Genomic DNA, 23783 nt, shown 5'->3' with positions numbered 1-23783 from the left:
TATGATGGAGGCAGGGCAGGGTTTATCCTCATTTTTATAAATGAAAAATTGAGGTTCAGAAAAGTTGGGACTTGGTTAGTCAATTGGCTAGTGGCTGAGATGAAGTGGAACTTAGTCAGTAGCACTGGATTAGACCACACTTTGAGAAACACTGATGTGATGATATGAAATTAAAGTTTTATTAGGAAATTTAGCCAGTGGTCCAATTCTGCATCCAAGTGATGACTCAGGCAAAGTGATTTGATCCATGGAATGCTTCTCTTAGGGATGAGAGAGGGTAAGGAACTTGCTTATAGTCATGCCCCGAGCTGTGGAACAATGTGCTAAAATCTATGTTTCTTGATGGACAAGTTGCTAAAAGAATTCTGAATAGAGATGGTAAAATAGAAAGAAAACATCCTTCACTATTTTAATTCCATGCTTCAGTGTTCATTATAGGTCTAGGAATATTATATTTCTGAAATAATGAACCAAAAATCTTAATACACATATGAAGATATGTTAATGGCTAATAGATAGGAATACTGATTTATATGCCATGCCTCTTTGGTCTCTATCCCCTAATCCAAGCCTACTTTTTCTGATTTCCTTAGAGTTTTATCATCTGCTAAAATATTCCTCCTTGGAAGGAGTCAGTGAGTTATTTTTAAGCTAATGACTTTTATAGATTTCATGGTCATTTCCAATTTACTTTGAGCCTCATTTCTCTATGAAAAGTCATTGAACATTTATTGGCACCTGTTAATACAGTGTGCTAGGAGTCTAGTATATCTGGAGGAAGAGTGATTAAAGCAGACCCTGCTCTCAGAAGATGGGGCCGTAGGGCAATGAGTTAGTAAAGATAGAGGAAGTCCACAGGAGTTCCAGGTGGCAAGGCCAGAGAGCCAGGTGGACTTTGTCTGAGGGCATTCAAGCGTGAGAATGATCTGATAGGATCAGGTTTGCATGTTGAAAAGATCAGACTAGCTATAGAGTAAAAAATGGATTTGAGGAATGAGACCAGTGAGGAAATAGTGGTTATAATACATGTAAGGAAGGATGAGGACCAGACCCACCATGGTAGGGGCCAGAGAGGTGTAGGCAAAAAAAATGATAAAACTTTACTGAGAGACCCAGAAGACTTGAATAAAGAACCACACGATGTTGTGAAAAGGAAAGACTCAATATTGTAAAAGTGTCAGTTCTCCCAAAATTAATCTGTAATTTTTAAAAAATCAGTGAAAATGCTAAAAGGATTTTGGGAAGGATATAGGAACTCAATAAAATGATCTTAAAAATATTCCAGATTAATAACATGTAAGAATATCCAGGAATATTTTACACAGAGTAGAAGGAGGAAACTTGCCCTACCAGATATTAAAACATATTCTAAATATTTGATTATTAAGAGAGAGAGGTACTTTTAGCAGAGCCAAACAAGTCAAAGTCCAGAAACAAGTTGAAGTAATTTAGAATATGATAAAAGTGGCATTTAAAAAGTGGGTAATTTAGTAAATGCTTAAAACTTTTGGCTAAAGATAGTATATAAATAAAAGTAGAATAGCACACAACCATTAAAAATTGAGCGGTAGATCTGTATTTATTGAGATGAAAATGAGTTCAGCGTACATTATGATGTGTAAAAGGCAATTTCAAAATTGTTTATACTAGCATTCCATTTATAAAACAGAGAATAACTATCTGTGTAAGTATATATGTATAGAAAAATTACAGAACGATACACCAATATGTTAATTGTGGTTATCTCTGGTTGGAAGATTTGTAGGTGGTATTTATTTCCTTACTCTTTCATTGTGTTTTGATTTTTTTTAATTTACCAGTGAATATGCATTACATTTCTAATCAGAAAGAGAAGATCTTTCCATTTTGGAGAACAGTGCAGAGGAGGGAGGGATCTAGTTTGAAATGCCATGGCAAGGTTAAGTTAGTAGAGGAGTGTCCTGTTCGTTGTGGCAAGCAAGTGGTTATTGGCGATCGTGCAAGAGCTGCAGCAGCTCCCTTCACTGCAGTGATGTGTTGTGGATGAAGAATGAGAAAATGTGCGCTACCGTGTAAAGACCATTGGCTGAGAAAGGAAGGGGGTTGCTTGGGTTGTTTCTTGGTCAAGGGACAATAGGGAGGGAAGAAGTCTCAGATACAGTAGAGAAGGGGAATGGTTAGTAGAGCAAGGCAAGGTACTTGAAGAAGGTAGAGCGAAGGAGATCCAGAGCATAGGAAGAAGATGAATCCTGCTTAGAAGGTAGAAAATCTTTCCCACCAAGAGATAAGAGATGCCAGTGCTTATAAATTTATAGTGGAGCACAAGGAGTTGAGAGCAGTCCCTTGATGGTCTGTGTTTCTCTCTGAAGTAGAGTGTACACTAGCGTGCTAAGAGAAGGAAGGGAGATGATAACATAGAGGGACAGCAGTAAAAATTTAGACTAGCCTCCAAGGACAGCAAGAGGGTGGACTAGGGACCTGTAGGATTACCTGGTGGCACTAAGGTAGTCAGAGTTGGAGACTGATTTCATATTGGTAATAGACATGTATGTGATCGTTGTTCCCCCATAACAGCTCTCTGCAACAAGGTATAAAAGCTGAGAAAGAGAGCAGTTGTGCTAATTGAGGGTTAAACTTTGTATAGAGGTTAGGGTAGAGTGACCATGGAACAAGAGAGGTGAGGGAATTGGCAGACCTAGCGAATGATGATATATGAAGAAGGTGCTCTCTAAATTTAATTAATTATGGTGTCTAATAAGCTTACGTAAATTTAAGTGGTATTTGATATCCAAATAAATGTAATTAAACTTTTAAAATTTTTTAATTAAAAAAAATATTGGAGGTGAGTAATAACACATTTTTGGTTTTAGCCATGGGAGTAGATTGCAAAAAATGGAATGAGGTTGAAGAAGTCAAAATTCTCTGAAGCTAAGTTGTTAGCTCAGGCATCCTGGGGATGTTGAAGTCATGCAGGAAGATGGCGAGTGTCGGGTAGAGAGGAAGAGCCATAGTTCCTGAGGAGCATGGAGGATTGACAGCAAATGATAGCGATGAAGAAGGGGATGTGAACAGTATTGGAAAGACATATAAGTCTCAAAGAGAAAAAGATAACCACCTGGAAGAGGTAATTGGCAACAAGAAAAGAATGTTGATTGGTACAGGCCCCGTTGGGGGGTGGAGATCGAGGGCTGTAAATGAAAGGTAGTGACCTTAACAAGTTTTAGTTAATGTAATTTTAGTTAAGTTAGATTTGTTAGAATAACTTTTCAACTGCAAATTACAGAACACTCAATGAAAAAATGGCTTTAAATAAGGGTGCTATTGTTGATGTAACTACAGGGCCGGAGGTGGGCAGCCCTAAAGTTGATTCGGCTATTCAGTGATGTCATCAATGACCCAGATTCTTTCCTTCATTACTCTGACATTTTATGTGTGCACATGGTGTCTCCTTTTATGTTTCAAGATGGTTGCTACAGCTGGAAGTTCATGCCCTCAAGCAGTAGCATTTAGTGTAAGATGCGCAGGAGTGGGGGCTGGGAGGTGAGAAGGAAGTAGAGCAGAGAATTTTCTACGCGGTCCTCTTATAAAGAGAAGAATACTTCCCGAAACTCTCTAGCAGATTTGTCTATACCTATCATTGTTCAGAGCTGGGTCTCATGGCCATCCCTGGATCAATTCCTAGCAAATGGGAATGTGATTGCCTTGGACCAATTCTTCATGGCTGGCAACCAACAATGTCTACTACAGTAGGCAAATAATAATATGCTCCGCTCTGTGGAAAACCAACTTCTCTAATACATTACCTCATTTGGAAAGGAGGGAGGTATGGAGTGAGGGGGAAATTCTCAAAAGAGGGAATTGAGAGGGAGAATGGGGAAAGAGGATAAGATATTTTGTTCAAATGCAGCCATTAAAAAGCATATTGTTAAAAAAAGTTTTTTATTATAAAGAATATGTGTTGAAATGGGGAAATATCCACAGTATATTGTTAAATGCTTTTAAAGGGTCACAAAACAATGTGTATAGAACAAAAACCGTTTGGATCATTAGCCAATATCCTAGGCACTTGTACTTGGTATTTTCTTGTTTACACAATGCTGATTTTTATATCCTGCTCTGAAGAAGTTATAATTGACATTGAGTGTTTGTAGTTTCAGTTCCCAACGGCTTTCCACTGTGGGTTAATAATAGCCATCATGATGAGCTAATGATTCCTTCTTTCAGACTGTCCATTTAGTCATTACATTGTCCCTCGAACACGAGCAACATATTCAGGCTTGGTGAAAATCAGCTGTTATTTTCTTATTTCTGGTTAATTGAGACTGATTCTTTATTTACTCAGCATTATCATCATTTCCAGGAATGAATAATATATGGATTCTTATCATTCTCTCTTCAGAATACGTATTTTATTAATAAAATTTATATACAAAGCCACTTTTATTATGCTTTTATTCAGTTGCCTAGAAGCAGTAAAAATAGAAAGCCCGTACTTGCAGTTAGGGACTTTGCATTTATTTCTGCTGAAGAGCCCCAAGGCAATGTGTTGCCCTATTCAGTTATCTCATAGTCATCCAGTGTGTCCCCCTCGCCCACCCCCACCAGCCCCCCGGCACAGTGGTGAAGTAACAGGCAATATGGCACAGTGTGACTGCTCTTCTTTGGAACAAAGTTCCCGTGTGACTCTTGTAGCTCGTCTCCAAGTCCTTTCATTTATTGCTTGCTTTGAATTCACCAATTACAACTTTCCAGGTTATCTGAGGTTTTGAGGATCCTGTTTTAATCCTCCTCTTGATTTGTCAGAATTTGTTTTGCCCTTTGGAATTTTGGATGAAGCATTCTTTGGGTACTCCTGAGGACCAAGGTGAGAAGTAGGGGGAACCTGTTTATAAAGCAATTTTTGCAGCCCATTGTTGTTATGGGTGAATTGATCAGGAAAACCTGAGGGAGCCCCTGTCAAGTTTGGAAATAGAGTAAAAGGTGTGTACCATACAGTAAGCTTGATGTGGTGACTTTCAGCAGATTCTCCCTGAGCACAGAAGTGGAAGGAGTGAGCAAAATCACCAGTGATTGAGTAAAACCGCCTGAGTGACTGTCCAGAGCCTAAACGTGGCTTAGTTATTCATTATCTCATTGCTTATGTTGTAATATTGTACCACATTTTATAAGAGAACTGCGACTTTAAAAGATCCTGGGGCTATATCCAGCAATTCTGCTTTTGGATATATATACATCCAAAAGAATTGAAAGCAGGGTCGCAAAGAGATATTTGTACACCCATGTTCATAGCAGCATTATTCACAATAGCCAAAAGATGGAAACAACCCAAGTGTCCATCATCAGATGAATGGATAATATGCAAAATGTGATATATACATACAATGGAATATTATTTAGCCTTAAAAAGGAAAGAAATTCTGACATAATACTACAACATGGATGAACTTGGAGGACATTATGCTAAGTGAAATAAGCTAGTCACAGAAAGACAAATAAAGTATGATTCCACTTATATGAGGTACCTAGAGTAGTCAAATTCATAGAAACAGCAAGTAGAAGGGTGGTTGCCAGAGTCTGCAGGGGAGGGAGAAATGGGGAGTTGTTTAATGGGTATCGAGTTTCAGTTTTACAAGATGGAAAAACGATCCTGGGACTAGCCCTCATTGTTGTCCATAGCCCTCTACTTTCTTTAGAACTTAATCATCACCCTTTATTTGTAGACTCATATGATCTTTTACTTATACTTCTATAATCATAACCCCTACCTTAAGTCAACATGTTATCAGTGTAGTGTAAAAAACCTTTGTTGAATGTGATCTGTTTTAGACTGGAGACTCTTCTAACACCCTTCATAGGAGACCTTTGTAGGAAACAACAAATCATTGTGAAGCTATTTGGATAACAAATTTGAAGAGTGTGGTTTACACATTGTAAAGAGGGAAAAAAAAAATTATTATCCTTGTCTACAAATTATATATGTCTTATTTTTAATTTTTAAATAGATAAACTATTGATGTACATTTTTGTTGCTACAACTTTGAGGATGTGAATATATCACTCAAATTAGGTAGATATATCCAAAACTCCAGAATTGTCCATTGAAACCTGTGATGTCTGTGATTTACTGTGTGGTATGAATTGAATGTTTTTAGTATCTTTTCGAACTATTCGTGCTTTTTTTGTAGTTGGAAAACTTTTTCCCATTAGAAAAGCTTGAAGTAGTTTTCATTTGCTTGTTTGTTTTGTTTTTAAAGACACAAGAGGATTAGAGCTCTAGAACGCCTAAAAGAAATGATTACAAGGCTTTAAAGATTTCTGGTCTTCTGACTAAAGTCCAGAGTCTTTTTAAGGGATTTGCCAAGGACCAAACCCCACCTGAAGTCACTGGGAGCCACACTTCTTTCCATGATGGTGTCCTGTTGAAACGTGCTTCCACATTCTGTGTTTCAGAGTGAGGGTCCCAAGTGACTGTTTATCATAAGTATGGTTAGATGTTCAAACCTTTTATACCAGAATTGTGCATTGTAACATAAAAAGTTTTTAAACCTATGTTTAACTTAAAGAGCCTTAATTGGCAGTATCCATAGTTTCATTGCATTGCATCACTGAGATTACTGTGAAATATTTGAGTCTTGTATAAAACAAATTAATTTAGATTAAAATCTTGAGGAGCTAATTTAAAAGTATGTCTCACGATACTATAAATTGAGATAGAATAGATAATAAGCTTAAGTAGAGAATCCTTTGAAATGTCTTTGATCAAAGCACTTCTTGTGACTGAAGAAAAGGTGTTTTTTCTTACCTGATTTAGTGTTACAGTTTATTCATTCATATTCTCAGGAATTGAGACCATATCTTATTCTTTTTTTTTTTTTTTCATACATAGGTAAACCTCTTTTTTTTTTTTTTTTCTGTGAGGATGATCAGCCCTGAGCTAACATCCATGCTAATCCTCCTCTTTTTGCTGAGGAAGACCGGCTCTGAGCTAACATCTATTGCCAATCCTCCTCCTTTTTTTTCCGCAAAGCCCCAGTAGATAGCTGTATGTCATAGTTGCACATCCTTCTAGTTGCTGTACGTGGGACGCGGCCTCAGCATGGCCGGAGAAGCGGTGCGTCGGTGAACGCCCGGGGTCCGAACCCGAGCCGCCAGTAGCGAAGCACGAGCACTTAACCGCTAAGCCATGGGGCCGGCCCATATCTTATTCTTTATTGTGACCAGAGTTCCTGACATAGTTGAGTATATTTCCCCTTTGAGATTAATGTTCCAATGAATGATGTTTAAAGATTGAGGGGAGTCCCCAAAATGTACTCCCTATAGATCCATAATGCTCATCAACCTAGCTCACAGTTGAGTTACTGAAGGTAATGGGATTTTGGGCAAGATGTTTTTTAAATCATTAATTCAAAGCTCACTAGTTCAAAACTCTAATTATAGCTAGATATTCTAGGTTTAAAAGAAAACCCAGTTTGCTAATCAAAAAAATTTTAAAGTAGCCTAATAAAATCTGAAGAATGATCTTATGTAGAACTAACTTTTCCTACCTCTGTGGTCATCATTTACATGGAATCAATGTTAGTGCAGTCATGTGGATTTGCACTGCTTATCCCATGCTTAGATATGATGTTAATAAGTCATTTTCATCTACTCTAGCCTTTAAACAAAGAAGAACCTGACTCCTGGTATAAGTTCCAAAGTAACACAACTAAAACCAAATAATAATGATTATGGCATATCCCAGGGAGGAAAACCATGCAGCCATTAAAAATCATATTATATAAAAGAAGTTATATTGTAGAAGAGTTTTGTTGAAGGGGCAAAATATTCATAATGAATATTATGTTTTAAAAACATAAATGTTTTTAAAAGAACCACAAAATAATATGTACAGAATAATAACCATTTTTATTTATAAATATAGTATATATTTGGTTTAACATTATAAATATATATTATTTAAGTTATAATATTATTTATATAAATTATGGTATAATATTTTTTTAATATTTATTTTTAAATATATTATGTTTATACCTACAAATATTAGCAATACGTGTAATTTTTAAAAAACAGACTAGAAAAACACAAAAATTATTTAACAATGATATTTTCTCAGTTCTCTGAGTGGTAGAATTTGGGGTGATTTTTGTTCTTCCTTTGGAATTTTTTTAATTTTCTGCATTAAGCATGCACCAATTTTATAATAAAGAAAAATATAGTATGTGCTATATAAATAAATGCACAAATAAAAGCAATACACTTTTTTCTTACTCTGTAGTGTAGTTGAGGCTTTTTGTAAATTTAGATGCTCCTCATTATTAATTAGTTCAAATTTTCAAATTTTTATTCTGCTAATTGGCTGCTTAAATTGTTTGAACAGTGAAACATGAACCAAGCAGAGTTATTCTTTGTCCTGTTTTAAATGGTTGGTGCTTAGTGTATAAGAAGCTGAAGATGACAAGCCAGCATGACATTACTTTAGGTTAGTCATGCTGTTTAAAATCAGTGCTTACAAGTTGTGTGCATGTGTTTCCAATAAAGACCTATTTGCCACAGCAGAAGACTACTTTCGTTAACATTTCGTGCTTCGTTTTCACACTCCTGTTTATTCATTGTAAGTTGTTTGACCTGCAGTGGTTCTTAAGTCCTGAAGGAGTGTCCCTTGACAGTACAGTCTTCTCCAGAGTTTTCACCTTTGGAAAATTAGCAACCCCTGCCGGTTCAGAATATCCATTTAGGTGGATCTCAGAAAGGATTCCAGGACACCTCTGTTGTTGCATGCCCGCCCTTAGTGCTTTGTTCACTGACCTTGTGGCTCTGGACACATTTTCTTATAGTTTTGTGTGACTCTGTCTCCCCCAGAAAACAGGACACTAATGATTATCATTTGTTAAATGCTCACATTGTGCCAGAAACTGCACTACCCCTTTGCATGTATTAGTTCATTTAAATCTCATAATATTATGAAAAGGAAGCACTGTTTTCTAAATGAAAAAGCTAAGGCTTTGATTTTAAACAAGCTGGGATGTGAAGACAGCTCTCCCAACTCTGAAGGAAGAACCGGTCTCGTAAACCAATAACCAAATACGGTCCACCTGATGAACAAGTGTGTCCCCACAGCCCCTGCCAGCTCTGAAGCCCATGATGCTGCCTAATCATTTTTCTAACCCTTATATGAACAAGATAATTTTATCCTCCCTTGTACACATCGTTGTCACAATATTTTGAGGGGTAGGTCAGTCTTACTAACCGCATGTTTCAGAGGATCATAGCATGATCAACGTCTTAAATTCCTAGTTTCGGATACTGAGTTTAAAATCTTGTGTCTAATTTTATCAGTTCTAAAATTAGAAAAAGATGTGACATTGGTTTATTTTCTGAATGCCCTCCTACTCCCTGCTGGTTAATAATGATAGCAGTAGAGCTACCATTTATTGAATGCTGACTACAATGCTAACTGCTTTATAATGATTATTTGAAGTAGGTTTTGTTACTTTCCCATTTTACAGATGGGAAAACTGAGGCTCGGCAAGGTATAATGGCTCACCTGGTTTTACATACTCATTTGATCATTGATCTAATAAAGGAGTACATTGGGGATTTGAATCCAGTTTTTCCAGGCTCTGAATCAAGACTTTGTCTCTTGCTAGTGGGGTTACTTTGGGCTAATTACATAACATCTACTGTGTATCAGTTTCTTGACCTGTAAAATGGGGTGGTGACATTATTTACCTCAGTGTTGTGGTGTGGATTAAGTGAGTTGCTCAACAGAGGGTGCTTAGAACAGTGCTTGACCCATAGTGATTGCTTAGTATTAGGTGCTATAAAAATAATAAGAATTAGCATTAATATTATTATCATTCATGGATTTTAATTGTCGAAATCACATATTAAACCATATAGAAGTCTATGAAGTAAAAAGTAAGTAAATGAAGTAAAAAATAAGTTTAATGTAAGAACAACACTCTCACTCACCACTGAGGTAAGAGCCATCTGAAAACTGTAGATGCAGGCAAGGCCGAAGTCAGCCTTGACTTCGCCCTCTCACCATGTCCTACTTCCTCTCCGCAGTGTTAACCACTGACACCAGTTTGGTAAATATATTCTTCTAGGATATTTCCTGTACCATCTGAAACTATTTTTAAATTGTCCTTTCATTAATAAAATACAGGTTGAGAGTGAAGTTTTTTGTAGTGATCTTGAGAATGGGAGAATGGAGAGATAGAAAGGGAGACAAATTCATTCATTCAGCAAATATTTATCAGGTGCTTTCTGTGTGCCAGGCACTCTCCTAAGTGCTGAGGATTCAGCATGTTGAATTTCTATGTTGACGGTGTATTGATTTTCTTTTTTGGTTTTATTTAGGATATGATGTTTCAGCTTCTCCGAGGTCTGGACTTTCTTCATTCTCACCGTGTAGTGCATCGTGATCTAAAACCACAGAACATTCTGGTGACCAGCAATGGACAAATAAAACTGGCTGACTTCGGCCTTGCCCGCATCTACAGTTTTCAGATGGCTCTTACCTCAGTGGTGAGTGAGAGTGTTGTTCTTACATTAAACTTATTTTTCCTCTTTTGAATGACAAATTTGCCCCCATTGCACCCCCTAATGTTATTGCTGCCAGTGGTCGGTTGGTGGATACAATGTCTTGGCACTTTTTTATATAGCAGCGGGTAGGAGGAAAGCATTCTGCTTACAACTACACACATCCGGGCTGGGCTTATTGTGGACAGGACCATTGCAGAAATAGCCTGTTGCATCTTGCCACTAGAAAGGAATCAGTTACAAGTTTCCAAATGCTTTTTGCCATAACCACTGTTTTCAGAGCTGCATGTATAATGTCTGGGGAAACACAGCTCAAGGTCAGGGAAGAGACAGCACTGAGAACGTTGACCTGTCTGCAGCATCCTGGTTTGAGGAACAGCCATGGTGCTCTCACAGGTGTGTAAAAGCACTCCTCTGAAGCTGTGGTGCCAGCTGTGAAGAAGAAATTAAATTTACAGTGAACTTGGATGACCCATAAGCAAGTAGCACCACCCTGCTGGGTGAAGGCTTCATCCAGGCCAAAATAGAAAGAGTAAACCCAAGGGCTCTGTTTTGGCAAAGAATGACAGTTATGATATCCTGTTCTTTGTCTCATTCAGACATGAAACCATAATAGCTGTTGACTTTGGTTAGCTTCTATTTCTCCTTGTAGTTCATTGTTTCTGAACTGAATTTTTGTGAAATTCAGCACCCAAAATATAAAAAGAGGAGCCTGGAAGTAAGCGCTAATAACCCTTTTTTTGAAAGATTTGTTTTACATACAGTGAATTCATGCACAGATACAAAAAGCCAAGGAATGTCCCTTTACTGTTCTTATTTGGGGCAGAAAGTTGATGAGGAGAATCCTTTAGACTCCACGAAAGCTAAAGACATGGCCCTCAAAGCATTAGATTAAGCCTGAAGAGAAAGAATTCTCTTGGGTCAATATGTCATTTTTCACATATGGTCCATCTGGAGCCTTTGAGGGGCAGCAGTGCCCTGGGTCGGGGGTGTCCTTGAGAATGTTTGGCCGTGTCTTTGGTCATCCAAATGACTTAGGGGATAGAGGTGGTTGCAAGGAGGCTAATATTCTGCACAACAAGGAATTGTTTCCCCAAATTCCAGTTGTGCCTCAGTTGAGAAGTAAAAATTCGGGAGGGGAATTGGAAATTCTCTGAAAGAGAGTGATCTCTTTTTTATCTCCTTTTTTATGCCTTAGAAAAAAATTCAATTTATAAAAGTGTTCTGCTTCCCCACGCCTCCACCAACCCCAAAATACAGATAATATAACCTGGACATGTAAAACCACTTAGTTTCCCAACATTATATACGTTATCTAGGGCATCAGAATTTTTACAGAGGGTTCCTTGGAATGTGTCACCGTTGTTGAAAGATAAATCATACTTGTTTCCTCTTTGCCCAGCACGCACCATCGCTTTTGAGAAGACAAGGCACACGATGGTATTTAAAGGCTGTGCCTCAGCTTTGGGCTGAGTCAGGTGAGCCCTTGCATTCTTATATAACCACGCCAGCAAGGGCTGAGTCCTGTGCTTCCCCAGTGGGAAGGGTGAGGTAGGCTGCAAGCTTCCCTAGGAAGTTGTTTCGCATGTTGTTTGTGAGGCTCTGGCGAGAAGCTTGAATAGGCTTTGTGGTGCGGACAGTCATCAGGGGAGCAGATGGAAGGAACTGGTCTCCTTGGGTACACTAATTGAGGGAAGGATGAGCCGTAACTGAAACAGACACTTTGTTTTGATCCCCCAAAATTGGCACTAAAAACCATAAATAAAAACAGGAAACCCAGTTGGATTTTATTTTGATTTTTTTTTTTGCTTATTAAATTTGAGGAATAATAGCCCAGCTTGTGCGTAACATCAATTAACATTCCATTCTTGCTGAAAGTTGATATGTTCAGACAGGAAAATGCCGGCAGTTTATTTCATAAAGAAAAGGGGAAAGGCAATCATAAATACCTGATTTTGCAGTATCTAGTTTGTACTGCATACTCTATATTTCTTATGGTGACATAGAGTAAACATTAGCAACTGAGAAAGACACTGGAACAAATTCGGACTTTATTTGAAAGAGTGATAGTTGGAATTTAATGGCAATAATAAAGGATATGATTCCTATAGGGTGCTGCATTTAAAATTTTTCCTATTGTTTTATATTTTTCTATTTAAAGGAAAAATCCATTTAGTATACTGATGCATTGGTTTACGTCCACGTGGTGACGTATAAAGACTTGAAATCACAGTTTTTCAGACTGAACTGGTATTTATTTTTAGTATTTCTTGAAGACAAAAAGACTACACTCCACTTCCTGGAAATACACATTTTTTAGTGGGTTATGTCATACAGGAACTGGGAATCCACTTAATCTGTGGAATGTTAAAGGAATTACAAGTTAACTGATTTGAAACTGATGTCTTACAGCCACAAGAAATGCTAATATATTCCTTATCTTCCAAAGCCTGACTCAAATGTCCCCTTCTGGTACTCCCTGCAGAAATTAATTCCTCTTTCCTCCCTCAGATGTTCCAGAGTAACATCTTATTAATATCTTTCATAGTACTGCTTTCTGTCTTACTTGTAGTTATTTTGGGGTTTTATTTATCAGGCTATAAGCTCCTTGAAGGAGTTTGCCTTTTGGGTAGAAATTAATTTAAGACAGTCATTGTAAGTCTGGACTGTAGTTGTAGTTGTAGGTGTGTAACATAGGGCCAAATGACTTAGCTTGTCTCCATCTGATAAAGGAGGGTGAAGTGCCCCTTAGACACCTAACTTTAGGGACCTGCCTCCAGCATGACAGTCAGGTGTCTTTACAGGGTATTGGCTTCTTGCTGCTCAGTATACAGTCAGGCATGCACATGTACCCATACAGAGTAAGGGTTGTTCATACCTATTTCTTTAAAGGTTGTAGAAATAAAATGTGGGTGGCTACAGTGTATGCCTTAGACCCAGGCAAGAGGGGCCTCCAGCCTGGGTCTCATGCTTTAGAGGAGCCGTCACTGGCCCTGCTCCAGCCATGCCTCCCTTCATGGGACGTGGAATCCAGGGTGCCAAGGAGACATGCCACCTAGAGTCTGACACCACCCCACCCCGCACCCTACCTCACTGAGGCATTGGAATTCCCTGACTAAATGGAAATGGCATGGGCAATCCTCGGGTCCTTCCTCCTAACAGCAGATTGTGCCATCTGGGTGTTCACCCCAAGCCTGACGGCAGTTTTTAGGCATATGGGCAGAGTATGGAATGCAGACTGGAGTGTCTGTAAGCACGTGTGTGAGGCCCCTCATGGTGCAAGAAGGACCTCGGACTGTGGAGAGAGAACAGGTTACAGGGAGGTTCTTTCCATTGCACATAAGCAATACGTAAGAATCATGACTGAGGCAGTGGCCTGACACTCTGTGGCAGAAATGTTTCAAGAATATGTGCTTGTTCAATAGAATGACTATAAGACTATGTGAAATTATATTTAGAGTCATTCTAAAGTCAGCATTTCTAAGCACTTTCCATGTCAAATGTGATGTATGGTGCAACTCATTTTTGTCTGTCAGGATAAAAGGGAAATAGAGACCAACTGCTCAGTCAGCAGGTTCGGTCATCCCCAGTTGTGCACCAGGTCTGACAGGGAGAGTCTCCGAAGCCCAATGATGACTCGAACAATCATGACATGCTATGAACAGCAGCTCAGGGAGAGAGTAGTCTTCTCTTTGTTTATGATGCAAAATCTTTATTATTTTTTTTTCTGAACAGCATGTAGGGTGATATTGTTGCCATGGGATTTGGTGTTTGGGGAACTCCTTATCAACCATCTCATTTTGAAAGTGGGGAAACTGAGAGTCAGACAGGCAGTTTGTGACCAAGTTAAGTCTGAATTCACCAAATAGGTTGTAAATGGCTTGGAGAATGCTAATGTTTGTAGAATTCTTGCCCCCTGTCCTTACTCCCTTCCTCTTCTCCTCACCAGAGGCTCCAATACTTCAGAAACTATCAAACTGCAATCAGAACTCTGGGGTTCTACAGACGGCATCCAAAGATTCCATAAATGTTGAACAGCCCATTTTTTTAAATATATTTTAAGTTTTGCTAAAATTGTAATTAAAAAAACAACTAGCTCATGCCACATTTTAACACAGCAGGGAACACTGAGGCATGAATTTGTGCTTCCTGGTTAACTTATTTTTTATGTAGACTTCAGCATGAAACTTCTTCTGTCACACTTGTGCACACCTGAACGTCTTGTAAATGTATCGTTGCTTGGGAAAAATCAAGCATTCTCTGGATTCACTCTTGTGTTTGTCTGCCCTGTTAAAAATCACCCAAATGCATAATCGCGACAGCACACACATCATGCTGTGCTCACTGTACATGAGACCACTTTGAGGGCCATCCAGAGCAATGCCAGTGTTGACATTTTTATATCCAGATGTTATTGCCAACACACAGGCAGTTAAAGCCAGTCACTCCGCAGGACAGTCACCGTAAAGCGGCCCGTGGGCAGAAAGAAGTCTACACCTTAAAATGAGGTCGTTCCTTTTGGTGCCTCAGTAACTTCGCATCCTGGGATGAAGTCCAGGATTGGCCTCCCTCAAACTAATTTCTGCTCTGCGGTGAACAGTATTACAGTGACTTTTCAGTGTACTTGGAGGGCCTTTATACAATCATTAGACAAAAGATAGTATTAGCGTTTTTCCTCCAAATGCATGTGTCTAACACACATAGTTCAGAGAAAAATTCCACTTTGTATCATAATGAAAAAGTGAGAATGTTCTCCTATCTTTTTAGTGAGTGACTTAATAAAATGCTCACTGAGTAAATTACATTCTCTTCTCCAAATGTCTTTTTTTCCATATCTTCGCTATTACAAGACATGTGTGTTCTGAAAACATCTTCTGCTCTGTAGAAATTACTAAAAAGCAACAAGTAAATAGTAAGCATGGAAAGGCTTTTATTTGACAGCTCTACAAAGTACAAAAATTCACTTGGGGGTTTTTCTTATATAGAACTGATAAGATTTTCAAAATTGCCTTAAGATCATTCGTTTATTTAATACCACAAGTATTACAAAAATCTAATTGCTTACATCCCCTTTTTATGCCTCTAGCAATAGATGGTTTCCCACTTTAACCTCAGTGTTGGTAGCATTTAGTAAACACTAAAGGAACTTTGTGGATTCAGAAACTTTTTGATAAGCCTAGGGGAGAAAATTAATGAAATGGAGTTGTGGAATTCAGTCAATAAATAATTATTAATCATTTTCCGTGTGCCAGACACTGTCAATGAAGCTGAGCGATGATGGTGAAATGGACACGGTCTTTGCTCTCATAGAGCTTATAATCAAAATGGGGAGATAGATCCGAATCAGATAGTCACACAAAAAACTGTACAGTTAGAAACAGAGATAAGTGCAATAAGGAAGGGGACACAGTTCTATCCAGCGTTATGACTCAGGAGCTGTCGTAGGCTGGGCGTCAGGGAAGCCCTCCCTGCTCACCCGTGCCAGGGTGTAGGATGCTCAGAGAGGTCACCAGCATCCTCCTCTGGGAACCCGCCTGGATGCGGGCCCCATGGATGTGCACATCATGCAGTCCGGGCTTATTTTCTGTGTTTGTGTTTGGAATAGCTCATTGTACGGCACCAAGTTGGCACCACCAAGTGACAAAGTGAGGCGGGGCCAGAGATCGGAGAACAATGTCATCTTTTACAGGAGAAAATAAATTGTTTATGCTTGTTTCCTCTTCGTGCGTGTTGTATTTACTATGGAGACCTGGCAGGGCTTGTGCCTCGGCTTGGGCAGCCTAGTTGCTCCCACAGAAGCCTGCAAACGCTGCCAGTGCATACTGAGTAAATCAAACCAAGAGCATTACACGAGTATAGTGGAAAAAACCCAAAGCCCTGTCGCCTCAGCACCTCAGCGAAAGTGCAGGACACACCTCTGAAGCCGGAAAGGCTCCTGTAACTCCCTCCCCACTCAACATCTCCTTGCCATGACACAACCAGGTCTGTTTTGTGAAAACTTCCAGTTGCCAGTACATATTTCATAGTTAACAATGGAGTGTTTGTGCTGGTTTCGTTTTCACTTTCACCAGTGAGGGAAGTGGAACACAATGGGGCAGTGCACAGAGCTGGGAACAGGACACGTTTTCTTTAGGATTCCCAGGGCTGGGTACGTGGAAAATGCCAGTGCCAAAATAAACATGAAAACCCATCCAGATCCTCCGTTGCGCATTCTCAGTGGTAATAAAACACATTTAGAGTTACCGTCTCATGGGTTAACTCTGCCTCCGCAGTGAAGGCAAACGTTGATGACCACTGTGAGAATTTCTCCCATGTAGAAAGATAATGTATTCCGTACAGAAAGCTGCTCTAGGTGTGTATGCATGCGTGTGGGTATTTAATTGCACCAGGTATACTTGTGAAGTACTTATTTATAAAAGATAGAATTGTCATTCATGTGACTCACCTAATTCTAGCTCCTTCATAAGTGGTCACTGTTGCGAATTAGTTCTGGATGAAAACAGTTTAACTCTAGTGCTACTGCCTGGAGGATGTTTTACTCAGAGAAAGGACAAGATGTTCTTTGCTTCCTCCATACGTCTGTTCAGCCAGCACATCCTATCAAGGCATAATATAGACAGGGTCTGGTTGTCACCTGGTTTTTTATATCTCATCATATCCCTGTATGATGCCATTCAGATCTCAGAAGCTTGAGGCCAAGTTTGAGTGTCAGGACCAAGCGCTGTCTTAAGGTTGACAAGACCAAATGCTTTAGAGAGGTTTTGCGAGCAGTTTCTCGGGGGTCCAAAAGATGGAAAAAATTTCGTTACTTCTCACATCTAACATTATTACAGGAATATGCCTTCTGCGCTTGGTCAGGGCTAATCTGACAAACTAAATTTAATGAGATAATTCCATCTCCTCTAAAATCGCTTAACTCAAGTGTCGTGTTATGTTCATTCAAAGGAATATGAGACACAGTCCTTGGAATTGAATATAAAACAGTGTTTCTATAACTTGGATTTTTACATCCTCTTTAATTCTTTGGATGTGTGAGCTTCTTGTGTTTTACGGATGTCACTGCTTACTTAGTTATAATGAAGAGAAAGATGGCAGTATCTTCATTTTGCTTGGGCTTTTATAGTTTCATAGTGCAAGCTCCTAAGTTGAGATATGTTATTGAAATCCTCTCACATTGGACATGTTTATTTTTACTCACTCAATCCAAATCTTCTACTCTTCTATTGTTTCTCACAATGCCTTCCTGGCACTTGGTAGGCACTTGATAATCACATTGTGAATGGATGAAATGAATCCTCATGATTCTCCAGTGCCTAAAGAATGAATTCCAAACTCGGTAGCATGGCATACAGAGTTTCTTTGCAGTGTAGCCCCAACCTACCCCTCTGTCCTACCATTTCCACTGCCACCCAGAGACCACCCCCAGACACGTAAATGCATATTCCTTATCATCTAACACCGTGAAATTTCTCACTACTCTTTGAACTCAGGTTCTTTCACAACTCCCTGCTTTCACAAACGAATCAATGAATGAATTTCCAGCTCTGCATTTTCCATGTTGCTTCTGGGGTCATTGCATCATTATAAGCATCTAAAGATTTTTTTTTAATTTCTTTTAGACGCAACTTTCGGCTAATCTTCCCAATTCTTGCGTCACTCCCTGATAGTAACTTGAGCTCAGGGAGTAACATTTACACTTTGAATGTCTGCTTGGGCAGCCATTCCTAACCTTCAGATAATTATTATGCTTCATCTCTCCTTACTCAAGATCACAAACTTTCCCACACCTCCCCAATCTGTGCACTTACATTTTCTGTATGGTGTGTTTTAATTAAAAATTAAGATCTTTGCAGGTCTTTGGAGGAACCATACTGTTACAGGAAAAGGTTGAAAATGTCTGCCTTGTAGTTTCTTTTAGTCATTTTATTTAGTCCACTTGGGTTCTTGAGAAGATTGGGTACATGTTTCTGTTAATCTGTGCAGCTCTCTCCAACAGTTAAGCTCAAACGTGTATATGATTGCTTTGTAATGCTGGATTTTCTTTCATATTTTATTGCTAATATTCCAAGTTTGTTTCTAAATGATGCTCTTCAGGCTGCTGTTGTTGCTCCTGCTTTCTGTTTCCTTTTTTCTAGGGGTTGAAACACAGGGTGAGTGACATCGTTGCATGCAACATCTGTAAGGATACTGATGATTTTTAAATCCCTCATAAATTTGAATGTTAAACTTTACAGTTGGCTGTGGGGGAATAATCTACCTTCAAGTCTCAGGGAAACATCCAAAAGAAAGAAGGGGAAAGCGTAGGAGAATTTACTTGAGCGCTGCTCATGTATTTATTTTGAAGGCTGGCAGTTCTGAAAATGGGGCTGTAAATTTAACAACTCAACCATAAAAACCCCAAAACAAGGGAGAAAATTCTCTGCTACTTCTAGATTTGGGTACTAGTATAAAGTTACAAGGTATCTATTCTTCTGTCTTAAATTCTTTTTTTTTTTTTGTTATTTCTAAAGCTAGCCTTCCCTTTCTTCTTTCCCATTTTTATTTTGATGAATTGCTTTTTAAAGGTTACGATGCTTGAAATATGTGGAAGTGTTTTCTGAATACTTGCTGGCATACTTCAGTTGATAGATTTCATGGTGACGTTAAATACTATCTGCACCTTATGTAACGCTGGGTGATTTCAGTGAGGTGGGGCCTGCACATGGTATCAGTTCTTGTGGGAAAATATGCTTCAGTGGCTTACTGGCACTGCTCTTGGAATGTGGCATTTAAAAGTACCTTTTTACAGTGGGAAAGAATTCTGTCAAGAATAAACAGTCTGACCTTGTTAAATGGGCCAAAGTCTGTCTGTAACCTAGTTCCAGAAAACTAGCTTTTACTAGTTTAGAAAAAGCAAATTAGAAAAATTACAACTGAAACCTTCTAAAGAGTGGAAAAAGTTACTATAAAGAATATGAAACAAATTCCAAAAATGATGGTCTTCACATATGTTTGTGAAAATTTCTTTACTTGGCCAATAAAGTCCTACGTTTCCAGAGTGGATGAAAGATCAGGACTACAGTTAGTCAGAAAAGCAGATTTTCTTTTTCCTGGAAAGACAAGACTGGCGTAAAGAAAGGAGCTGTGGGAGGGGCTACGTTGCATGGACCAACCGTGGGAAACCAGCGGGCTTGGGGAGGTGAAGAAGGGGTACAAATTGCCCCTGACTCCCCATTGCTCACAGGTTAAAAAGACTTTATACTTTGAGCTCTGGAATGCAACAGTTTGTTCCTAACCTTTCTCTCCCTTTCTGTTTTCCCACCCACCCCAAACCCACCCACACACCCCGATGATCTTGCCACTGCAGACCTCTTTCCTCCTGCTTGAAACAACATGCCGTTACAGTTTGTGCCTCCATGCCATTGGACATTCTTCTCTCCGCTTAGATTGCCTTTCCCCTTCTCAGCCTAACAAACTCCTACTCATTCTTCAAGACTCAGTGCAGATGCCACCTCCTCCCTGAAGTCAGCCTGACTCTCTAGGATAAAAGTGGGCACTTCCTCTCCTGTGCACTTTTGGTTGCCTCTAGTATAGTAGCTATCATATGATGATGTCCCATTAGTTTGCCTTCTGTCTTCTATTTTAAAAAGAATAACGTTGTAAAATGTCAATTTCAGCACTTCAGGTAGCAACAGACAGGCACGTGGTATTGCTCTGTGAGTGTTTGCAGAGAGAGAGAGTGTGTGAGTGTGTGTGTGTGTGTGTGTGTGTGTGTGTGTGTGTGTGATGAAATAAGAGATTTCTGAGTAGAGGAGGCAGAGGGAGGCCGGGTTGGGGGGGACTGAATGAGATGGGGAAGGGATGCTTCCCCTAAACAGCGGCATCCCAAAAAGGTATCGTTACAGCTTGTATCTGCATCCATTTTGAAAGTTCAGCACCAGAAATCAAGCTTGTTTTATTAATCACGTTCATTGCTAAAACCTTGTGCTTATATTTAAATGATAATCTGGAAAACCAAGGTTTGATTGCTTTTACTCAGATGCATGACTAGTGGTTGGTTGGGTGTTGTCAGAGTATGCTGGATGTCAAAGATGCTGGTTCTAGTCATAACCGTTTTTAATATTTAAACAACTAATTTATCAGTCGTAACTTAAATTAGGGAAAATTTTTAATGGAGTTACAGTAAAAACCAAATTGTGTGTTCTAAAAAACAATATAGCTTTAAGAAAATTGCATAAGTTAAAAAAAATCTAATCTGTAAAATAGATAAATAATCAAGTACTTTGCAGATGGCTTACGGCAAGGTTTTTCAAAAGCAGCCTCCCCAATTTAAAATATAATTTAATAGATTAAAATGCATTTTCTTAAGCCTGTCCAGGATTATATATATTGTGTAAAGCTACTTATTCTATCTGGCTGCTCCAGCTCTTACTGGATGTACATACAAAGGTAGTAAGAAAAGCCAAGATAGTCCATTGTGAATTTAAAAGCATTCAAGTCCAGGAAAAAAAGAGACTCATGTTCTTCTTATATCCGAACACAAGTTGGCCAGTACCATGCCTTTTACTGGCAAGTTCAAGTTAAAAATGTAGCACAACATTTAAGATATTAACAAGATTGAGTAAACAATTCATTTGAAGTAAGAAATGCTTCTTCAAGGGTGAACTTTCTTTAGTCATTTTCTAGCAAGTCCAAATACAATCTTTGTCTTTTCTTTATTTTTATTCTAGTTTTATTTCTAAAAGGACTCCTTCATTTTAGGACATGGGACTGAGATACCACATTTAAATGTCATGTTGCTGCTTCCGTACCTACAGTATCATCTAATTTGTATTTTCCGTCAAGTTTCCTTTTCATTGGTGGTTTATCCGCTCTTATTTTTAAAGGCATCAAATTTTCCCAATATTTGATTATAGTTCACAAGTATTGTTAGTCCTGTAATATTTAAGAAAAATATGATATTCATCAGTTACTTGAAATGCCCTATAATTATAGCATCTATTTGGTCTGTAATTTTATTTTTAGAAATTTGATGTCTAAGGGAGACAATTTTTTAGAGAGAAATGGCGATATTTGTAAGATATAGTTCACCAAATCCAGGGACATTTTCTGCAGTTTCTTCTGCATTCCCTTTGTAGCATTTGTGTACAAGTCAGTCCCCGCCTTTAAATCATCATCTTTCTTTAAGCAATTTTTTTAAATGTGCATTCTTTTTTAATTCCTAAATTTATTTTTAAAATCACACATTCCAGATAGGTAAAAAAAAATGAAAAGGGAAACTCCTCAATAATTTTTCCTCCCAGAAAAAGCCACTATTTGGGGCCGACCCAGTGGCGTAGTGGTTAAGTTTGCACACTCCGCTTCAGCAGCCCGGGGTTCATGGGTTCAGATCCCAGGCATGGACCTACATGCTGCTCATCAAGCCATGCAGTGGAGGCATCCCACATACAAAATAGAGGAAGATTGGCAACAGATGTTAGCTCAGGGCCAATCTTCCTCGCAAATAACAGAAAAAGAAAAAGCCACCATTGACAGTTTGGTGGATGAACTTTCATACCTTTTCTGTTTGTATGCAGCTGTGTGTGTGCTTGTGTGCGTGTGCATGCGCACATGGTGTGCTTATAGGATACGTACTGGTTATTTTTTTTTTTATAATTTTTATTTATTTACTTTTTTTCCCCCAAAGCCCCAGGAGATAGTTGTATGTCATAGTTGCACATCCTTCTAGTTGCTGTACGTGGGACGCGGCCTCAGCATGGCTGGAGAAGCTGTGCGTCGGTGTGCGCCCGGGATCCGAACCCGGGCCACCAGCAGCGGAGCGCACACACTTAACCGCTAAGCCACGGGGCCGGCCCCGTACTGGTTATTTTTGTTTGGGGTTTTTTGTTTACTTTTTTCCATTTAATTTATCTTCTGCATTTTTCCATGTCTAACATATAGCCTGTTTATTCTTTTTCTTACCTTCACTGTGTGAATGTACATAAAATTTTTACCCAATCTCCTAGGATGAACCTTTGGGTAGTTTCTCATATTTTGGTTGCAGTGAACATCCTTGGGCTTATATCTTTTCACTCAAATAACAATATTTTTGTAGGATAGGTTTCAAGAAATGGTATTAACAAGACAAAAGATGAAGAGTATGCACATTTTTTTCTTTTCTTTTATCTTTCATTATATATATAAGGAACTGCCAAAGTGGCTGTAACATTTGCACCCATTTTCTGGATCCATTTGTATCAGCATGCATTTGGTTACAGGTACAGAATATTCAATCAAAAGTGTCTTGAATAATAGTAATTTTTAAATCTGACCTAAGAAGACTGGAGATAAATAGTTCTGCAATTAGTGCAATTGCCCAGTGGTGTCATCTTGGTTCCTATAACCAAATATTAGGAAAATTCCATTCTTCCCTCCTCAGTGAATCATGTTTTCCCTCATAGTCTCAAGATGACTGCTACATCTTCAAGCATCACATCCTCATGCAACAGTGGTCTAAGCAGTGAGTAAGGAAGCAGGAGCCAAAAGGGTTTCACTGTGTTTTTGATGAGGGAAGATAATCTTTTTCAAAAGCTGTCTTCAGACTTTCACTTAAGTTTCATCTCCCAGAACTGGATCATCTACCTACCCATAAACCAATCACACTGCAAGTAAGCATATTGCTACTCAAAGAACATCAGGTTATGTTAGCCAGGAAGAGGGGGAGTGGCTGTTGGTAGACAACCAGCAATGACAGGCCTTCGTTGCTCTAGGAAACTCCCCAAGACAGCAGGGCCGCTGTATAGAGGTAGAAACTTGTGCTGTTGGTCTTTCTTTCAGAGGTGCACAGATACATTCATGATCTTTAATAAAATATTTTATGAAGTACAGTGATTTTTTCCTTAGTGCTCCACATGTGTTAAAAACAGAAAGCTTTAGAATTTTATGGGAATGGTGATTAGGCTAAGAAGGAATGCTTACCACACTCACCAGGACGACCATTCCTTAGGTTCTTTAATAACAGTAGTTAGCAAACGTGGGAAGCATTAGCAGTCTACAGGTAACGTCTTCACCTGCAAATTCTATAGGTATGTCAGAAGCTAAGGATGGTTTTGAAAACAGTGAAACAGGGGCCAGCCTGGTGGCCTAGCAGTTGAGTTCGTGCGTTCACCTTTGGCAGTCTGGGATTCGCAGGTTCGGATGCCAAGTGTGGACCTACGCACCCCTTGTCAAGCCATGCTGTGGCAGCATCCCATATAAAGTAGAGGAAGATGGGCACAGATGTTAGCTCAGGGCCAATC

At 39.0% G+C, this 23783-nt stretch overlaps 1 protein-coding gene across 4 annotated transcripts in view; it reads left to right on the top strand.

Annotated features, from left to right (window-relative positions):
* Positions 1–23783, top strand: part of CDK6 (cyclin dependent kinase 6) — a 231180-nt gene that overhangs the window by 102045 nt on the left and 105352 nt on the right. For all 4 annotated transcript variants that reach the window (XM_058525559.1, XM_058525575.1, XM_058525566.1 and 1 more), the window contains exon 4: positions 10345–10512. In XM_058525559.1, coding sequence (XP_058381542.1) covers positions 10345–10512 — 168 coding nt within the window. The remainder of the gene's footprint in view (positions 1–10344; positions 10513–23783) is intronic.

Source organism: Diceros bicornis, chromosome 3, assembly GCF_020826845.1.
Source record: "Diceros bicornis minor isolate mBicDic1 chromosome 3, mDicBic1.mat.cur, whole genome shotgun sequence".
In the NCBI taxonomy this organism is placed as follows: Eukaryota; Metazoa; Chordata; class Mammalia; order Perissodactyla; family Rhinocerotidae; genus Diceros; species Diceros bicornis.
This window is presented reverse-complemented; position numbering and strand designations above follow the sequence as displayed.